The following is a 21427-nucleotide window of genomic DNA, read 5'->3' on the forward strand; positions in this document are numbered from 1 at the left end:
GTAAATAATTACCATTCACGTGATCACAATTTAGACTAAAATTAAATTTTAAATCAATACAAATGCTTATATTTGCATTTATATAATTTAAAAAAAAACATTAGGACTTAATCATAGGGTGCAACACAAAAAAGAGCTTCAATAAGGAAAAAAACTGAAATAATAAGAAATCATTACTTAACCTGAGTTATCTACTGAACTGTAATTAGGGTTGACTAAACTATGGTTCAACTTAACCAAGGGTGGTGGTTGAGTTTCATTAATCAGTTAAACAAACATAGCTTGTTCTTGGTGTTACTGAGTGGCTATATAAGAAGAGGAAGAGAGTTGTGAATTTATAAGTATATTGATCCAAAAAAAAAACCAACCAATCTACATTTTCAGATCCTTCACCCACACATTCACTTAAGGTACGTAGTAGTGTCCATTATTATTATTATTATTATTATTATTATTATTATTATTATTATTATTAACAAAATTAGAGAGATATGCATGCTTAAGAACATCAGTATCAACTCATATTATTATTCTGGTTGATATAATACATTTTTGGCTTCTACCAATTGTATAGCTAAGTATATATAAATATATAAATATATTTGTCTAGGTAATTATAGATGGTTATTCTTAGTTGTTGCATGATTGTTATTAGGAATTATTTTACTCCTAACAACAAAATTTGTTTGTATATTTATATTTTATTACTCTGAAAGTTTTGAAATCTATTTTAAAAAGAAACAGTGTATATAGTACAATATAATGTACTTTGTACGTACTATGAAACAATTTTACATGCATTCATATAGTCTTGTCAAAATAATTAATTGCTCGATCGATCTCAACTTTTATTTTCCATATATATATATATATATGTAGAGATCTAGCAGAGATGGGAGATGAGAAGAGAGGTAGCATCGCCTTCTTCGCAACATATCGACCACCACTACCACTGGACATATACTCATCCCCACTTTCTGTAAAATCGAGGAAAGAAGAGCTTCACATGACTGATGGAGTTTCTTATAATTACAACGCACAAGTCATTCCACCAGATGCTCTCAAAAAAATTCTCACTCGTCCCAAGTTGGCTTCTGAAGGCATTACTGAGGCCGATGTAGACTCAGGCCGGCTCTCAGCCATGGTTTTCGTCTCTGAACGTGATAACCTTGAAACACTTCACATAGCTCTTCGCTTCAATGAAATAAACCAACCCAAAGTCAAAGTTTTTAGTGTTGCTGATATATTTGGGACATTCAACGGCATTCGAATGGAGGACAGTGGCTGCGTGGCTGGTGATTATCTTGTTTATGTTACCACTAAGGATGATATTGGCGTTCGTCGTCAACCATGGACTGCTGTGTACAAAACTAATCTTATCACAGCCAAAACTGAAAGACTCACCCCAAAAGGTTTCTCTTCATTCCTTAGTTTTTAATTATTATGTGAAGTTCTTACTTGTGCATTCTCTTTTTATGTGATGATATTGTGTGCATCAGGGGAAGCTGACCTAAGTCCATCAGTGTCACCATCTGGAAAGATGATAGCAGTGGCATCATTCCAAAGAAAAGGCGGCTGGGATGGCGAGATTGAAGATCTACAGACTGATATTTTTGTGATCAACGTAGAGAAGCCTTTTGGTCGTAAGTATGTTATACATAATGGTGGGTGGCCGACTTGGGGAAGTGACAATGTGATATTTTTCCATCGTAAGGTTGGAGAGTATTGGGGTGTGTTTAGAGCTGACATAAACAATTCTACTCCGACATCGGAATTCCCTCGTGTCACCCCAGATGGAATGGATGCCATAACTCCAGCAGCCATCAACGCTACCACTGTGGTTGTCGCCACTATTCGCGAAAAATCTAAATCATTTAATGTTGTTCGGGTAGAAGCACAGTATCGCCACATTGAGGTTTTCGATTCAACGGGAGCACAACAACCCATACAGATTACTCTAAACACTAGACCAAAGGCTGACCACTATAACCCCTTTGTTATAGACAGTGGGAAGCGTATTGGTTACCATCGTTGCAAGAGTGACATTTTAAAGGTATTTGACCCGGCCAACATCATTTTCTACGTGCCCTTTTATATATAAATATATTTGTGCGATTTTTAAAAAAAAAATTGAGTGTAACAGAGTGGAGATGATATCGAAAGACAATTCCACAAGCTTGAATCTCCACATCCAGAAGTAGGATTGTTTCGGATTTCGGGAGTGTTTCCAACATTTTCCCAAGATGGCTCAAAACTTGCATTCGTTGACAATGAGTTTAAGACTTTGTGGGTAGCCGATAGTCAAGGATTGCGTAATGTTTACGAGGTACGTACGTTAAAATGCATGCATGCAAGTATTCTTTATTTTGTTTAATATTTATAATAAGTTTTATTGTTCATGTAGACAAAAGGCCCCGATAACATCTTCGGACCAGTTTGGAACCAAGATCCAAACAAAGATGTGTTATATATATGCACGGGGCCATCTTTCAACTTTAGCCAAAAGCTAAACATTTGTGCAATCCCAGAGGTATCAAGTGAGAAACGACATCGAAAACTACTCACAAGAATTAGTAATAATGCCTTCCCATCCACTAATCCAGATGGTAATATAAGTTCTTTTATATTTTATGTACGTTTATCCATTAGTAAAACAATCACTTTGAATGAGAAAACACCTACTCTATATATATTTATTAATTATGGGCTGAAAATTGTATTAGGGACAAAATTAGTATTTCGATCCAACAGAGATCAAGAAGATAAAAAGCACAAGAATCTATACATAATGGAGGACGCAGAATCTGGTGAGTTCGGAGAAGGCACAATCACGAGGCTAACAAATGGGCCTTGGGTTGACACGCATTGCCAATGGTCTCCAAGGGGAGATTGGATAGTTTTTTCTTCAACACGAGACAAACCAGAAGATGCACCAGAGAATGATAATGGTCTCGACCCAGGATTCTTTGCTGTGTTTCTAGTGAAGGCAACTGACCCTTCGGTTGTTATAAGAGTGTTGGGAAGTGGAGATGATCTTGCTGGACATGTGAACCATCCATTCTTCAGTCCCGATGGAAAGAGCATTGTTGTGATTGCAGACCTTGCTGGAGTGTCTGTTGATCCTATCTCTTTGCCTCTTTTCGTGCACTCTGTCAGGCCTTATGGAGATATATTCACTGTGGATATTGACCCAGATGACATTAAAAAAAACAAGAACGTCAAGAAATTCACCCGTGTTACACATAGTCGGTATGAGAACTCCACTGCTAGTTGGACAATGTTCTCAACTCAGGATCCAAAAGCATCATGGAATCTGCTTTTAAAGGAAGACCACACGCCAGCGTGCCCTTATGCATATCCTGATGGAGGTGAAAGTTGGCACATGACCGGACACCTTTGCATTCCAAAAAGATGTTGTTGATTAATTGCTTCTGTATTCCTGCATGCATGTGTGTGTGTGTGTTATCTTATCATTTTCTGATAATAAGTTATGCGTGTCATATTATCAATATTTAAGTTTCAATGTGTGCACTGCTTGTTTTGAAGCTTGGTATATATACCATGCATCAAAAATAAATGTGTGGATGTTTATTCTAAATATGAAGTTTTTTTTTAGTTCTTACTCTTATTTGTGCAATTTGTATATTCTACTTATTTAAAATTCATTAGTATGCATTTCTATTTTCATATTTACTTGTCAAAGTTTGAATCTAGAGAACCATTTTGCAATAGTAAAATGTCGTAGCAAAATAATTTAAAATTAATAACCAATAGAATTGTAAAATATGTGCAACCCTAGATAGCATATTATATCGTACTTTTCTTGTGGTAAGGGTACCACTAGTTAGCATATAATAGCTTTGTCATCATCCGAGCCCTAGGCTGTGGCAGATTTGTAATATCCATAACTTGGGTGGTCAAATGTCAAACTTTGACCCTTGTTGGAAAATAATCTTTATAAATGATCATTTAGTTTATACTAGATAGTACTATAATTATAAGTCAAAACAATGAAATAATTCATATAATTATAAATAAAAATATTAGTGATAAAAGCAGGATCATTTATCATTATACATAGAACAATAATATTCCCACAGTTATGTAGTCACCAAATAGTTAAATTTAATAAGTTATAAAACATCTAAAATAATACTTAGCATCCACCATTCCTCATTCCTAACTATTACATAGCTAATTTAGATATATATACCATTGGGTTCCAAATTAAACACATATTCAAAAGATAGAACTATGACAATAAACACATATTTACTTCATCAATAATTCACCTTATCCACAATCGCGTCACTAGGTTCCTGGAATGGGAGAGCTAAAGGTGGTGAGCTTATAAAGCACAGTAAGACATCAACTAATATCATAGGACCCAAAAAGTTAAATAAAACCCTGCATGGTTAGCTATGAGAACAAAACATATATCATAATGTGTAAACAAAATTAGAGAGGAACCACAAATAATCATAAGAGCATAGCTACAAGTGCACATCACACCGTCCACTAGGTCCCTAGTTCCCGTTACCTACAAAACAAAAACCGACATCTTAAACCGGGTAGCCGGACCTGACACTACAAAAAACGTCACTTTTGTCGGCGCAATTTTGCGCCAGCAAAAGCCTTATGGTCTTTCCCGACGCGCTTTTGCGTCGGCAAAAAGTGACGACGTACCCCCTCGATAATGTGACTTTTGCCGACGCAAAACGCATTGCGCCGGTAATTGTATCTTTTAGCGACGAAAAAATGCGCTGGGAAAAATAAGGATGCGCCAACGAAAAATTTTGTCGCGGGATTTTTGAAAACACTGTTAGCGGCGCAAAATTGCACCGGGAAAGATTATTCTTTTAGTGGCGCAAAATTGCATCGGCAAAAGATGTGTCTTTTAGTGGTGCATTTTTGCGTCGGTAAATGTTGAGACTTTTGCCGATGTAATTTTGCATCAGTAAAAATATTTTTTAAATAAATTTTTTGATAATGTTACTAATTTTATTTTCAATATATTAATATTAATTAATAAATTTCGATTTTAATATATTAATAATTATTTAATTTTTTAGTAATATTATTTAATTAGAAATAAAATTAAACTTAAAATTTTATAAATAAATAAAAAAATTATAACTATTAGTGTTTATTGTCTCCACCAAACATGAAAATATAAAAGTAGTTTAGTAAACTAAATCTCTAATAAATTAAACTTTAAATAAATAAATAAAAAAGTTCTACAAATGTGTATTGCCCTCCTCATCATCCCCGTCCCCGTGAGCATCATCGTCCTCGTCCGGATTCTGTTATGGTAAGTTGACAGTAAAATCAGGAGTCAATACACCAACCTACTTCTACAAAGCACTGAGGAGAACATCTTGACGTCGTTGACGACTCTCAAGTTTAGTCGTATACTTCTTTAGGTTATGATTTTCCAGCATAATGTCCTGAGTTTGCTGCAAAATGGTGTCCCAGACATTTGTGAAGTTGACGAAGATGCTACCCTCTTTGCGCCAATCGCCTTCAACCTAGGACACCTCCCAAACCCTTTCTTATAACGTGAGCGAGGTCCAAGGACATCCGTGACAATATCCATATCAGGCGGGAACTAACCGTCGACATTATCGCCGACACAAGAAGCAGCAGATGATACAGGGGTAGTACTCTGCGATGCTCAACGCTCGGTCATCTTAGTCTGCACAATAAAAAGCATGTATAACAACATAACATTATTTGAAAACCAAACTTGTAAATTTTTAATATAACAACATATAAAATATAACTTTATTATCTATTTGCCAACATCCTATCATTAATAATTGCATGCCAGTGATTGAAAAATAATGTAATTAATTTTGTTCCTGTATCAGGGAGCAAGTGGGCTAAAGTTAATTTGGTCATGAAAATCTATATCTAAATCACAATCATGAAGATATTGTTGATATATACAGTAAGAGCAGTTAATTCCATTAATGGGGAATTTACGTCTCTAAACATATACATAAACTATATTTGCATGTTTGTGATTTAGATATGGATTTTCATGAACAAACTAACTTAGCCCACAAGCTTCCTGATACGGAGACAACATTAGTTACATTTTTTTTTTTATCTTAGTCCACAATCATTAATCATAAAAATATTGGCACATAGATTATAAATATTTAATTGTTAAAAATTTAATTAATAATTAATAAATAATTACTAATTGACACCAACCAATTAATAATTAATATTTATTAATTATTTACTAAACTTTTTTTAAAGTTAAATGATCATAAATTAGTTAAGGTTAGGCAACTTACATGTTTTGTCGCCGCTACATTACTAATTCACTTATCCTTCTTCTTGTGGAGGTGCTCGAATGTGTCGATCATGCTCGGAAGTTGGCCAATAGACGGGTCCATTTAAAAAAGCAAATTATTTAAACATTGTTACCTTTATAATATTTTCGTAAATGTAAAGATTTAGGTTATTATAATTTACGTGATCATAAACAGGCAACGATGGATTTGGAACCGTGTCCTCCTGGTATGGTCATTTTTGCTCGAGCTTCTTTATTTCTTTTCGATATACGCTTCAAACAGAACATAGTACTCATTAATCTAGATTGTAATTTTATAATTAAACATTAATGTAAAAACTAAGGCATACATGCTGAGAATCAGAAGCCTAAAAACCGCATAGAATTGCCCAATAAGAAGAAGTAATCGACCCAAAAGGTTTTTACTTCGTTCTCTCATTATCCACCTCTCCTCCAACCTCTACCTAGTGTTTCTTAATCGTGTGGCGCCAATCAGTCAGATGCTTTTGTATTTGTCTTACCATGGTGTTGATGTAACAACTTTGCCTTTCTATATCTGGAGGTATTTGTCGATGAGTTCCAATTCTCCGGTCCTTCGCCGATGATGAAGATAACTTTGTCAATCATTGAACTATCAGGGGTACCTGCAAGAAAGACACTCCGATGACTAAGTCAGTTTTTCGATCCCTTTATCTGAATAAGAGCTCAGTATTTATAGAACAAAAATGTGAGATGGTTAGTTGGTTAAGCTGACTCCCTGATTGGTGAGAAGCATATATGAATTTCCCTCCAAAAATTCACTTGGATCACTTAAATGTACGAAAGTCAGAGGCCCAGATCGCCTCTTACCCATGACTTCTGACCTCGGAGCCTCTGTAGAGCTAAAACGACCCGTTTTAATTTACCTAAAATGGAAAGGGTTTTCGGGCCGAACATTTTGGGTCCAACAGATGCCCCCCGGCCCAAGCTTCGATCGGACAAAGCACGCCTATCCACTCAAACCTTTGGCTGACTCTTCAACGCCAAAAATTTCGCCCAAAGCCGTCACCTCCCGTTAATTGAGTTAGGTTGCAGGCGCACGATCACATAGACCCCTGACATGCATCATTCAGAATTTAATGCGAGCACCATTACCGAGTATTGCACTTGATTAAGGCATTTTGTTTCCTATTTTGTTGGTTAAGTTCAAATAACTGCATTTCAAACTTTTCAAACCTCGTTTTAGCTTTTCAGAGAAGAATTTAGATAGAAAAAACTCTTAAATCGATCATCCCTCCATTTCCATAGCCAATCTCCCAACTCTCTTAATCATGTCTTCACGTTCATCTCTCGAGCCTGTGGATCGCGAAGGATACAAAGCTGCATACGATCGCCTACGCAAGTCGTTTGACATCCCAAACAACGTCACGGTTCGAATGCTCATGAACTTTGAGCTAAAGGAATGGCGATTCAAGGATGTGGTCAAGCCCAACGAGATCGTCATGAGTCTGAGGCACATAGAATGGCTCTGATTTCCTCTTCCTGCTTTGCTAGTACAGATAATTTCAAATTTTGGAGCTCACATTTCTCAATTTCTCCCGAATGCCATTCAGTCCATAGTTAGGGCTCAGATGATCGGAGCTCTTAGGAATGTTGACATTCAGTCGGATGACATTTATGCCCGCTTCACTAAATCGACGAACAAAGCGATAGAAGGCAAGCCCTGGAAAACCTTTTACCTTTCCCCCAAAAAAGACCGAACAATCTTCACTGATTTCGACAGCTCCCATAGGAATTAGGACAAGTACTTCTTTGCAATTGGAGGTGCGTGGTACCCTGAGTTTCTACCTCAAATAATATTTCCCCTGGCCAGGGTTTTTATAAAAGGTAAGTTATTTCTTTACTTTGTTCTTTCTCTTCCTTCACGCAAGCATATTGCGTTTAAATGACTGTCCATTGACCTGGTCTTATGCGTTGCCATTTTATTTATGTTCCAGATTTCGCGTGGCCTCAAGTCAGCATGAGTGTTGAGAGACGATACCTGCTGACAGAGAAAGGACTCCTTCATGAGTCCAAGGAAAACACCATTAGCATCAGAGGGGTAATGAACCCTTACTTCATGCAAATCATGACCCGGCTCTGTTTCATGGATCAAACCGATCTTGGTGCTATGCGGGTCAAAACACAGAAGGGCGATATGTCCCTTGCCAAGATCACGGCTACGTGTGCGAAGCAGTTGGGAGTGTTCTTAAATAAGTCTCCCCATGCTTCTTCGACTTTGTCCTTATCAAAGGCTGAGTATGAAAGGGCATGCTCCGAGACCTTTGCTGCGTGTGCCAAATGACAAGGGATCCCTGAGAGCAAGAAGAGAGATGGCTCTGACTTAACTCCTGCCACAAAATCGTCTCCTAACAAATCTGCTTTGGCACGCAACTCCTCTCATATACACAGGCGGTCCTCTACGCCCTCTGATGCTCTGTAGATCCAACCTCTCCAATAGGTGCCTCTGCCAAATGATGCCTTGGGAAAGAGGAATTCCCGAGACAATTTAAAAATATAAACATACATTATTAATCAGATTTTTTTAAGTTCATACTTTAAATAAAATACATATATTACAAAATACAATATAATAAATATTAACCAGCAAAAATAAACATATACATATAAAGCATTAAAATAAAAATAAAAACATATTCAAATCTGTTTTTTTAATTTTACAAAAAAAAAACAATTAATAAATACTAAAAACATATATTATAAAAATAAATTAAAAATTGTAAATAAAAATATTACAGTGGGTGAAGTGGCTCCGCTCCGACTGCTTCGGCAGTGGCTCGGGAACTCCATAAAAAAAAATTCAATACATAAATTAAATAAAATAAAATACAAAACTATATTATAAAACTTACCTTAGGGGGTGGCTTGGAGGGGGCGGCAATGGTGGGCTCGCGGTGGCGTCGGGGTGGGGTGGGGGCTCGGGATGTCATCAGAGGGGGGGGGGGGGGGGTTGGGCTCGGGGTGCAGCTGGTGGGGGTGGTGGAGGGTTGGGGTGGTGGTGGTGCGGCTGGTGGGGGTGGTGGAGGGTTGAAGAAGGGAAAGCTAGAGAGAAGAGAAGAAGAAAGAGAGAAAAAAGAAAAGGAAGAAGAAAAAAAACGGGGAAGAAGGGCTCAGCGGCTGGTGTAAATCGTTATGACTTTTGGTGGCGCGTTTCGTTGCGCCGGCAAAAGTCTATCAGAAAACCTTAATCCAAAATGTTACCGTTTAAATAATTATATCTTTTACCGATGCATTTTTAGACTTTTTCTTGCGCAACTAAACGCGCCGGCAAAAGTCTGACCACCTACCTTCTTGAAAATGTGGATTGAGTTTAATATACACGTTGAATTTTGCTAGCATGTTAGGTGAAATGCGCCGGCAAAAGTGTCTGATATTTACAAACCTTTGCCGGCGCAAATGAACGCCGACAAAAGTCATTGTTTTTGCTGGCGCATTTCACGAATTGCGCCGAAAATTACGAAATGCGCCGGCAAAGACCTTATTTCTTGTAGTGTGATAACCACCACAAGGGGAGGCTCAGAACACTTCCTGTATACAGATGCTAGGTTTTACACCTACAGGTGAGTGGAAACCTGATCTACCTATGATGGCACAGAGACTAGGTCGTGAAACAACAACATGCACAAATCATTATCACTATGGCTCTCATCGGTATAACCAAATGTAGGTACACATGAAAAGAAAAAAACATATTCCCTTTATATTTTAGAAAATTGGGCAACATAACAGTTGCATTTGAATAAAACCCAAAAATAATCATAACCTGCATAAATAAGTGAACAAAAATATATTTGGCACTCAGTGCCCTCAGAACAGAACAAAAAACATTCAAATTAAGTTTTCAATTTTTCAAACATTTTATAAATATCAAAATTGGAATATGTTTAATGCAATTCAATACGAGTAAAATAAGTCCAACAGTCAAGTTGAGTCCGTACCTCCTTAGAATTTTCAATCCGAGTCCAAAGCGACGCTCCTAAGCTTAACAATGATCATAGAGTGATTTAGTCCGATTTTTAATATCATGTTTTTCCTACGTGCATCAAATGAGCAAATGATTATCATTGTTGCATTCCTTATTCAAAATCATGTCCAACAACATATAATATGACCATATTTAAAATTTCAAGTTCTAGAACCCCACCCAAGCGGTACACAATAGCAGTTGGTGACAGTAGTGAGTGGTGTACCGGAAACATTGACGAATATATGCATGACATATATCAAAATGATCCCCTCAATGAGTACATCACAATTATGCAACTCATTAGCCCAAAAAAACTGTCGGTGTTGTCGAAAAACGCTTCCAAAGAGCGGAGATACCCAAAATCTCGCCGGAGAAAAATGGCGAGTTTACCAGAATGGATTAGTTTGTTTTGTTCCTCTCTCCACGCTGATTCCAAAGGTACCAACCACTCGTCAGGGGGTGGTCGGAGTTGGCCGAAAAACACAATCAAAGTTGATGGACCAAAACTTTGACTGACAATTCCGAACAATTGACGGCAAGTTGGGCAGTGCCGTTTGGTGGTTGAGATCGTCGGAAGAAGGCGAATCCAATGAGCCACCGCATGTAAAAAATGGTGGTTGCCAGAGGTTGGATCTTAGTGGTGATGGTGTGTTGCCGTGGAGAGAAGAGAGAAAGAAGAGAATAGAAAGAGAAAGGGAAGAGAGAAACTGTAACGTCCTACGTTTTCGGGTACCTTTAAACGACTCGGGTCGGGATTTTTCCCCCGGGTTAAGAATATTATTTTAAATAATATTATATTTTGTTTGTAAGTATTCCATGAGTTATTGCTAGCCAAAATATGAATTTTATGATTTTAAAAGTCAAGATAAGACTTTCGGTCCTGGACCGACACAAAAACCCTGATCGGGTAAAAATCTTGGAAAATAAAATGAAAAATCATGGCAATTATATTTTGGGCATAAAATACATTCATAAAAGTTAAAGTTTGGTCAAAAATAATAAACCTAAAAGAAAATGGAAAATTTAAGGCATTTTGTGTTAAATGCCTAATTTTGCCGAAATGGGGAATTTTATTCCATGAATGGACCTTAGGTTAAATTTTATTATGTGATTAATTAAATTAAATGTGAGAGACATTTAATTTAATTAATTAATGTTAAGTTTGGTGATTAAAACTTAATAAGAGTGTAAAAGGTGTCAAAAGCCAATTTGGACTTTTCTTCTTATGAAACATTCATTAATCTTTATAAAAAAAAAAAAAATGAAATGATCATATATATAGCAAGGGGTGGCCGGCCAAGTGATGTTTTGAAACCCCATTTATTAACTATTTGAGTTTAAATCCCATTTATTTAAAAGTTTGAGATATTGTCAAGTGGGCAAGTGGGAGTAAAACACTTGAGTGTTTTTAGGATAAATTAGATAGTATAAACTCTTCCAACCCTCCCCAACCGAGCACACCACTCTCTCTCATTCACTCATCTGATTTTTGAAGACCTCTCAAAGTTTTATCTCAATATTCAACCTCAAGAACACCAAGGAAACTTGGAGGCTAAGTCTTGGTCTAGGAAGTATTTTTCCCTAAGGTAAAGTTTCACTAATCTAGGCTTTTGTAAAGTTTTAAGCATAGAGTTTCAAATAGCTAATTAACTATGTTGTTGGGGGAACTTGGTTAGGGTTTTTGAAAGGTTTTGAAGGAGTCAAAGCTTATAGGAAGGTCCAAACCTTAAGCAAGAACACCAAAGAGGTAAAAAGTTTACTTTTGATGATTTTGTTGTAGGATATTTAGTTTTAAGCATTATTTTGTATATCTAATGCTTAAAGTTTCTTGTTGGTGATGTAATAAGGGTATGGTAGTTGTTTAATAATTTTTATGATGCATGTGTATTGATTTTTGAAAATGGGAACCAAAACCCCCAAGGGTTTTGTAGGATACCCTAAAACAAAACATGTTTTGAGCTGTGACTTCCAAGGGGTCAAGAAGCCATTGTATATTGTTTTTGTAAAATTAAATTATACTGTGATGTTGTTGAGATTGATTACATAAAATTGAGCTTTTGAAACACTAAAAAATGTTTAGAAATGAGTAAGTTATGCTATTTCAAAGTTTAGGTAAAAAACTGTTTTTTCGTATTCTTATTTTCGGAACCAAGTTTGGACAGCCACTGTATAGGGAAAATGAACCCAGTTTTTTCTAAAATTTTGTGGACATGTTTCTGGCATAACCTATTATTCCACTGTAAATTTTGGTAAGGAAATGTTGAACAGTTTGAAAGTTATTAACTGTTAAAGTTTGGAAGAAAAAAAATAAGGACTTGAAAATAATGTCATTTTTACCTCATTGTTGGAAAATGATTTCACCAATCAAAAATACTCATTTTGACCTAGGATTTTACAAAGACCTAAATGGCATAACAAAAATGGAATTGGGAAATTTTGGTAACAATTGGGTAAGTAAATTTCAAGTTATGAACTAGCGAAGTATGTAGTTAAAAATGTGAAAAATAGGCTTTTCACACTTAGTGTAAAAATGAGATTTTGGAACATAAGATAAAAAGTAAAATTTTGCTTATTTCAAGATATAAATTGGTAAGTCTTGAAATCATATTCTCACTAAAATTACCCCTTTGAGTTTAAATGAATTATTTTTATTAAAGAGCTTTTATTCTTTCTAAAAATAAGAGATTTAATTTATTAATAGTTAATAAATTAAAAGAGGGTTTAAAACCCTATAATTTGAGAAAATAATTAAATGAATTATTTTTCTAGTAAGTAAAATTGATTAATTGATTTTGGAAAATTAATTAGTCAAGATCGAAATTTTTTAATGGTTTTCCTAATTAAGAAAAATTAGGCAATTTTCTTAAAACGATTTTTAGATATTAAAACCTTAAGAAAAATAAAAGGAAAATTTAAGAGTTTATTTTATTTAAAAATAATTAAGGAATTTATTAGTATTTTCTGGATATAATACCGACTAAAATCTTACATATTTTAACTGACTAGTCGAAAGTGCGGGTTAATAGCGATATCTTGAAAGAATAAGATTTTTAGCGGATTGTGAGAAAATACCATTGTGATACCTGAGCCTAGGTATCGAGACCTTAGGATAGGCCTCCCCGAGACTTAGGGTTTAGTCTCGAATATTTTGTATGACTTTCCTTAATAGGTTTAAAACCAAATAAGGATTATAAATCCTTACAAATGACTTTTATTAAAATGACCAAATTGCCCAAAATAATAATAATGAATTATGAGTGCCATAATTAATCCGAGTATACTGTATGGATAACTACAGTATTGGCTAAGCGTAACTGGACTGAACGTTGGAGGGTGAAAACTTGCTGAGCGCTAAGGACTCTAAGTAAGTCAACTTATATTGTATGGCTGCAACATGAAATGATTATTGTCTTGTATGTTAGTATAGGGATACATGCACATATATAGACTGTCATAGAAAGTTGCTTAGAGACGTTAGTCTAGTGAGTGCTGATTTAGAAAATATGAACGGTAGAAGTCCGTCATATCCTAGACGGTTGATCCCCGTCACACTGCTTGATTTTATTTATGTCCGGTTCATTACCGCGACGAGTGGCCATGAGATGAGGATAAGCTGGTTAAACCTAGGGGCGCCAAGATAAATGGGACCTAGGGGCCCTCATGCTTACTTAATCATTGGACGGTTAGAATCCGAGCAAGTGCTCTGATAAGTTATAAATCGATGGTTATCTATTATATTTGATTAAAAAGCTCGGCTTATAAGGCGAGTTTATCTATTATATTTGATTGAAAAGCTCGGCTTATAAGGCGAGTTTATCTATTATATTTGATTGAAAATCTCGGCTTACAAGTCTAGGGTTTATCCGTCATATATGATGATGAAGCTCGACTTATAAGTCGAGAGCGACATTAGCGTGCGGAACGCAGGCCGAAATGACAGGGCCAATATAGAAGCTCAGCTTATAAGTCGAGGGTGGCATTAGCGTGCGGAACGCAGGTCAAAATGGTAGGGCCAATATAGAAGCTCGGCTTATAAGTCAAGGGCGGCATTAGCGTGCGTAACGCAAGCCGAAATGGTAGGGCCAATATAGAAGCTCGTCATAAGCTGTAATGCCCCGAAATCCCTAATGCAGTTTAATGGCTGGATTAGTAGGGCGGGAGGGCCATAATTGTTTAATTATTCCATTAAGTGATTATATATGCATGTTTATGTGAATTATATTATAATATGATGTTAAATGCATGCATGTGGGTCCACATTTGATTATTATGGCATTTTGATAATTTGTCCCGTTGAGGGCATATTTGTGTATTTCTGGTGCATATTGTGAGTTATGGATGAGATCCCATTATTATGGGGATATATTCGAGCTATTCGACATGAGACGGTCCTATGTTGCAAATTAGCGGTTTTGTCATAACTGGGTCAATTGTTGAGATATTGGGTAATGAGAGTGATTATTTGAAGGTAAATTGGGAGTTATTGAGATCATGAGTAAATTCTGGAAGTTTTGACTATTTTGCCCCCGGGGATGTTTTTGGAATCTCGAGCATTAGGTTTTATTTGAGGTTACTTAAGCCTGAAGTAGTTTGTCAGATAGAACCGTATGTTTAAAATACTTTTTTATCTTCCGTTAACCTTTGTGACGTTCGTGGTAATTTCGAAGAAATTTTGAGTTCTAGGAGTTGGAATCAAGCGAGGATCGAGGCATAGTGATCTTAGGAAATATTAGAAGCTTCTTGACCGAAGGATTTAACGAGAAACAACCCAATCAAAGGTAATCTAAGTTTTAAGTTTTGAATTTTTAGAGTTTCTAAGCTTTGAATTAGATTTTGTGTATCGTTGAGTTTTTGATTCGTTTGAGCCTCGGGATTTGATGATTTTGGATCATTGGGAAGTTTGAGAACTTTGATTTTTGGGTTTGGAAGTGTTTAGGTATGCTTTTGGAAGGTTTAAAATGGAGAAAAATGAGGTTATGGCAGGTTCTCGAGTGGGGGCCGCGGCCCTATTCTTGGGCGCTGCGGCCCAAGCTCGAAGAAGCAGATGGTGAGGTTTTGGGTGTGCTGGGGGCCGCGAAAATGAGTAGTGGGCGCCGCGACGCTTGCTCTTGGTGTGGCTGGGGGCCGCGGCTCAAGGTTCTAGGGCCGTGACTCATGAGTGGTTTTGAGGCCAATTGGGTGTTTTGATCATGGGAACTCAGTTTTAGGCCTCGGGATCATTCCTACTACCCATATTAGTGGGATTCGATGTCCCGAAGGCTAGATCTTGGTTCGGGAACCTTTGTTATTCATTTTATTGATGGTGTCCCATGTTTGGTTATGACTAGGTGACCGCTAAAGGACTTAAGGGTTGATCGTTCTCAAGGGTCGTTCTTTTATTCATTCTCGCTCGAATCAGAGGTAAGAAAATTGCACCCCATATGTGACATGCATGGTTATTTATGAGGCATGTTGAATGTTTAAATGTGGACATAGATTGATTATTGAATGCTTAGAAAATCTTGCTCACTTGTGTATGGTATTGACTGAATAGTCAGAATTGGCAAAGGTGTCAGTATCAACTGTGAAGCTGTGACTCATTGGTCAAGTTCGGCAGTGGTACTGGGCACTGGTCACACAGTGCTGACTCATAAGTCAGGAACGGCCTTAGCGTGTTCAACGCAAGCCAATAAAGATTAGATCTAATCGACATCTGCATTAAATGACTTAGAAGAGCGTTAATGCCAGACCGACCTCAAGTTCGATGAATACTATAAGCGCTTGTCTAGCCAAAGGCTAGGTACTTAGAGCCACAGTGACTATTTAGTCACATGGCTATGGGTGCCGAGCCCCGTGTGACTTACCCATCAGTGTAACGCCCCAAACTCCAGGGACCGTTACGGTGTGCCTTGTAAACAGTGCTAAACTCGCTAATCGAGTCATTTGGCCAAAACGTGTAACTAAGTATGATTAGCGACTTAGGGTTTAAACATTTTGGTTAAGATGTAACGTTTCACTAGAACGTTTAATATATACATTAGGATCCCGAAAATATAATTTTAGAGTTTATTACAGAAAATATTTACAACATGCTGTTCTAAGCGGCAAAACAGGGTTCAACCCTAGTTCCACTTTAAACCTCGGCCGTGGCGGACGAGCAACTGCATATGTACACATCATCACCAAAGCTCTCCAGCTCAAGGATGGTCCATCTTCCTCTTGCCTTTACCTGCACCACGTAGCACCCGTGAGCCAAAGCCCAGCAAGAAAACACGATAAAGCGTGATATAATATCAACAACGATCATAATAACCATTCAGGACTATCAGTCAGGTGACAATAGCCAAAAGTCACAATAATGAGCATCGCTCCTTCTAGCCATGTGACGATAGGGTCACCAGGGCTTAACTGATAAGTGATCCTTTCATAAGTTTGATTAGGACAGGTGCATGGTGAATGGTCACCAACATAACCTTCCTCCCGACTCTAGAGTCGTGCCATGGACAGCGTCCCTTGGCCGTGTGACAAACAGTCACCGAGGTCATATACCTTGGCCATAAACATCTGGTCATAGACCAGGAAAACGCTTATAAGTTCTTCGACCTTAGGGTCGGTCTGGCATTAATGCCATAGAGCCATTCAATGCATGATTCTCGACTTTAGAGTCGGTCCCTGACTAGTCAGTGTCATTCACAAGTAAGACATGCCACCAATCATATATCACACGTTCCATATCCATAAACGAGGCATTTAGCATGCTTACTAAACATGTATTAGTGCTATTAGGACCATGCATAAACACAGAGGCTCAAGCTCTGAACAATATCATACTCAGTATATAAAGCATGTCCCAATCACATGTTTCTCATGCATCATATGCAATATATCCAGCAATCCAACATGCACCAATAACAGCCATGCATGTCACATTTAATAGTCAACCAACATGCATCAAGAATAACCATGCATGTCATACATAATAATCAACTGACATGCATCAATAATCACCACGCATGTCATACTCAATAACCAACCAACATGCATCAATAATAGCCATGCATGTCATACACAATGATCAACCAACATGCATCAATAATAGCCATGCATGTCATACATAATAATCAACCAACATGCATCAATAATAGCCATGCATGTCATACATAATAATCAACCAACATGCATCAAGAATAGCCATGCATGTCTCATATACACAGGGTGCAGTTTTCTTACCTCAAAGTCGAGCTAGAACGATTAAAAGAACGACCCTTGAGAACTATCAACTTTTAGTCCTTTAGCGATCACCTAGACATAACCAAATATAAGGTATCATCAATAAAAATGATCAACATAAGTTCCCAAGTCAATATCTAGCCTCCGGGACATCAATCCCCACTTAACCGGGTACTAGGTTCTACCCCGAGGCCTATGGCTTGAATCCCCAAGCTAAAAACATTTTTTTTTGGTAAAAATAGCCTTAAGGGCCGCGGCCCTCCCCTACTGCGCCGCGGCGCGCCTTCAAACAGAAATGCTCCCCCCTGCCAGACGCCAAGGGCCGCGGCGCACCACAGCTGCGCCGCGGCGCTCAGCCCAGACCAGGCAAAAACCAGCACGCGATCTCAAAATTTCCCCTGCGTTTTTCCTCCCAAACCAGTCCCTCAAACCTGTCTCAATTCACAGTCTAACACCCAATTCAACCACCAAACATCCTCTACAATTTACCCTCATCAAAACCCAAAGTAAACATCACTCAAAACCCCTTTAAATCCAAACTTCCAACAAGAATCAAAGGCTGAAAACCAAAGCTTAAAAACAGAGCACCACCTGAATTCAAAGACTAAAACTCACCTTAAAACCAGCTTTGAGCCTTCCCCAATGATTGTACCAAGTCCACTAACTCAGCCCATGGATTCCCTAGCTTGAATCCCCACCAAGAGCTCAAAACTTCAAAGAGGAGGATGATGAAGATTGGTGTACGGGAAGGGAGAAGAGAATTCTGTTTTGCCCTGTTCTTTCTACAGCCCTCTTAAGTCATATATATCCAAACTCCAAATGACCAAATTACCCTTGTGTCATCTTAAGCCTTTAAAACCATTCTAGGGGTAAAATTGGTACTTTAGCTTAACCCATTAATCATAATTAACGCTTCCCAATTCCTGCTAATCTCAAAACCCTCAAACACCAATAATTCAAATCCCGTTACCCTAAAATCCCCGGTAACGCTATAATCATTAATATCACCCCGAGACTCACCCCGAGCCCCGGACTTAAACCCGTTATGACTAGACCGAACACTTACATCTCATGATCGTCTCATGTCGATAGCTCGAACCAATCCACCTTATAATGTGGCTATATTAATTAATCACAATCATGCACCCAAAATATACAATTACGCCCACAGTGGCCAAATTACCAAATTACCCTCATAATTAACATATGAGCCCATATGCATGCATCCACCATCATATAATAGTATAATTCACGTAAACATGCATATAATCATTAAGTACTATAATAAATCAATTATGGTCCTCCCGGCCTCCTAATCAAGGTCCTAAAGCTTATTAGGAAATTTGGGGCATTACAATCAGTCACTCATTTTTTTAAGCTAATGACTTACCCATCAGTCACTCATTTGTTTAAGCTAGTGACTTGCTCGTTAGTCACTCATTATGGTTTACCAGAACCTTAAGTGTTAAGTCACTCATCTGATTAAGAGCTGTAAGCTCTTTCATGGTTAATGAAACCACAAAGTGATATTCACTCATCTGATTCAGAGCTATAAGCTCTGTATGATTATCATGATCATCATTTGATATTATATGCTTACATTATTATGTTTTCTTGCTGGGCTTTGGCTCATGGGTGATATGTGGTGCAGGTAAAGGGAAAGAAAAGCTCACCCAGCCTTGAGTGGAGAGCTTAGGTGGTGCTGTGTACATATGCGGTCGCTTGACCACCACGACCAAGATGTTCTTAGAGGAGCTAGGGGGTTTACCCTATTTTTGCCACTTAGGTCGGCGGGTTCTAAATTTAAACTGTAATGACCATTTTGAGTTGTAAATAACTTGTAAATGTTTTGATGGGCCCATGACCATTTTTATGTTTTAAATAAAATATATCATTTCCTTTTGATTGGTTTTCTACCTTAACCTATTAATAACACCTAGAATCATGTTTTTAACCAAAGAACTCGGGTAGCGAGTTAAATTCACGGTTCAACGTTCACCGTAACGGTCTTGGGGTATCTAGGGCGTTACATAAGCCATGGGCGGCATTAGTGTGCGGAATGCATGCCATAATGGTGGGGCCAATATAGAAGCATGATATACACCTGTACGACTCTATAGCTGCTCGGAACATGGAGTGTGGTGCACACTTGACCGACTTTATAGCCGTTTACATAACTTCTATTACACTTTGGCCCCTAATACTTGAAGAAACACGTGTGAGTGGATTGCTTGACATAACACATAAATGAACATACATCATAAATCATGCATATCATAATTCATATAATTAAACACATAATGTCATGCAATTTACCATAATACCCTTACTAGTAAAAGCGGATATTACAATTGGCACTTAAACCCTCAATACTTGAAGGAATCGTGTCTTGCCGCTACCATACATACACATATTATAATCATGAAATATATCACACATTATCATGAAATAATAAAAAAAATTCACATATGCATCAACATAAATTACCAAATTGCCCTCACATGCCAAAATTACCACAATACCCATGAAATGCAAAGGCGAATATTACATTCGCAATGTCCAACAAACCATCTGATCAAGAAATTTCAGTAAAGCTGTTAGATAAGCTCAAAAGTTCTTTTCTTGTGCATAGGATGTGGTTGTAGACGTTTTGTTGTAAACATATCAGTTTTAGTTGATTTTGTTCTTACTTTTTGGGTTATGAACTTTTTTGAATGATGGATGTTTTCGAATATTTTGGGCTTTATGAATAAATGGAGATTAGTTGTTTGATGGATTTAAAAGTATGTTTTGGTTTTTGATTTGAAAGAGTTACATTAAGATACACTGTTGGCTTCAGGCACGAATTGAAACCATGGCTTCTAGAAGATCAGTATGAAGGAATGCTGGGGTGAATCGCAACCTTGACAGCCAACGTGTTGTGAGACCCAATACACGAGCTAACCACAGTGACCCTTCGCCAAATGATGGGGGAAATAGGCGCGAGGAAGATCCTTATATCACTTGCCAAAGGTTGGAGGTGCAGTTTATGGCCATGTAAGAAGACATGAGGATATAGGTCGAGGAGTAAAGGGAACCGAGACAGCTAAGGCAGCAACAAGCTCAGCCAACACCATTGATCAGAGACGTTCAACAGTTTATAGCACCGATTGTAGCGATTCCTGAAGCTGGCAATCATTTGGAACCATTGTATGAAAGGTTCCGGAAGCAACATCCTCCAGTGTTTGAGGGGAGTGCTGATCCATGGAAGGCAGAGCAATGGATGAGTATGATGGGGTCAATTATGGACTTCATGCAAGTTGAAGGAAATGACAGGGTAACATGTGCAAATTACATGCTGAGGGACGATGCAAGAATCTGGTGTGAAGTTATCTCCCAAGCAAGAGACGTTACTGCAATGACATGGGTAGAATTTTAGCAAGCTTTTAATGACAAGTACTACAATGCTTCAGTTCGGACGTCAAAGGTGGATGAGTTTGCCACCTTGACTCAAGGGAATATGACGGTGACAGAGTACACACTAAAGTTTGACAGGCTTGCCAAGTTTGTGACAGATTAAGTGCCAACCAATGCAACTAGAGTAGACCGATTTGTTCGAGGCTTAAAGCCTATGATAGCCAGAGAAGTGGAGATTGTATCAGTAGGGGCAGCAGTACACATGCTCAGGTTCTGGAAAGGGCCCTCACTGTTGAAAGAATGGAAGACAGAATCTGGAAGGAAGGTGTTGCTAAAAGAGAGGCAAGGAAGAACGCCTCCCAAGGTCATAACGCTAATGATCAGAAAAGGAAATGAAGTGACCAGGCAGGGTAGTCAAGCCAAGATAAAAGGGCTAGAGATAATAAGGGAAATAATCGCAATGGTAACAAGGAATGGGTACGGTACCCAGAATATGATAAATGTAAGAAGCA

General features: G+C 37.8%; 1 protein-coding gene across 1 annotated transcript; it reads left to right on the forward strand.

Moving 5' to 3' along the window:
* The first annotated feature begins 322 nt into the window (after positions 1 to 322).
* On the forward strand, positions 323 to 3598 carry LOC133824564 (uncharacterized). The gene is made up of 6 exons (XM_062257483.1): positions 323 to 410; positions 880 to 1412; positions 1500 to 2053; positions 2144 to 2326; positions 2405 to 2606; positions 2724 to 3598. The coding sequence occupies exons 2-6, from the start codon at positions 893 to 895 to the stop codon at positions 3419 to 3421; spliced, it is 2157 nt and encodes a 718-aa protein (XP_062113467.1). The 5' UTR covers positions 323 to 410; positions 880 to 892; the 3' UTR covers positions 3422 to 3598.
* The last annotated feature ends 17829 nt before the right edge of the window (positions 3599 to 21427 follow it).

The sequence above is a fragment of the Humulus lupulus genome, chromosome 3 (genome assembly GCF_963169125.1).
Source record: "Humulus lupulus chromosome 3, drHumLupu1.1, whole genome shotgun sequence".
Lineage (NCBI taxonomy): Eukaryota > Viridiplantae > Streptophyta > Magnoliopsida > Rosales > Cannabaceae > Humulus > Humulus lupulus.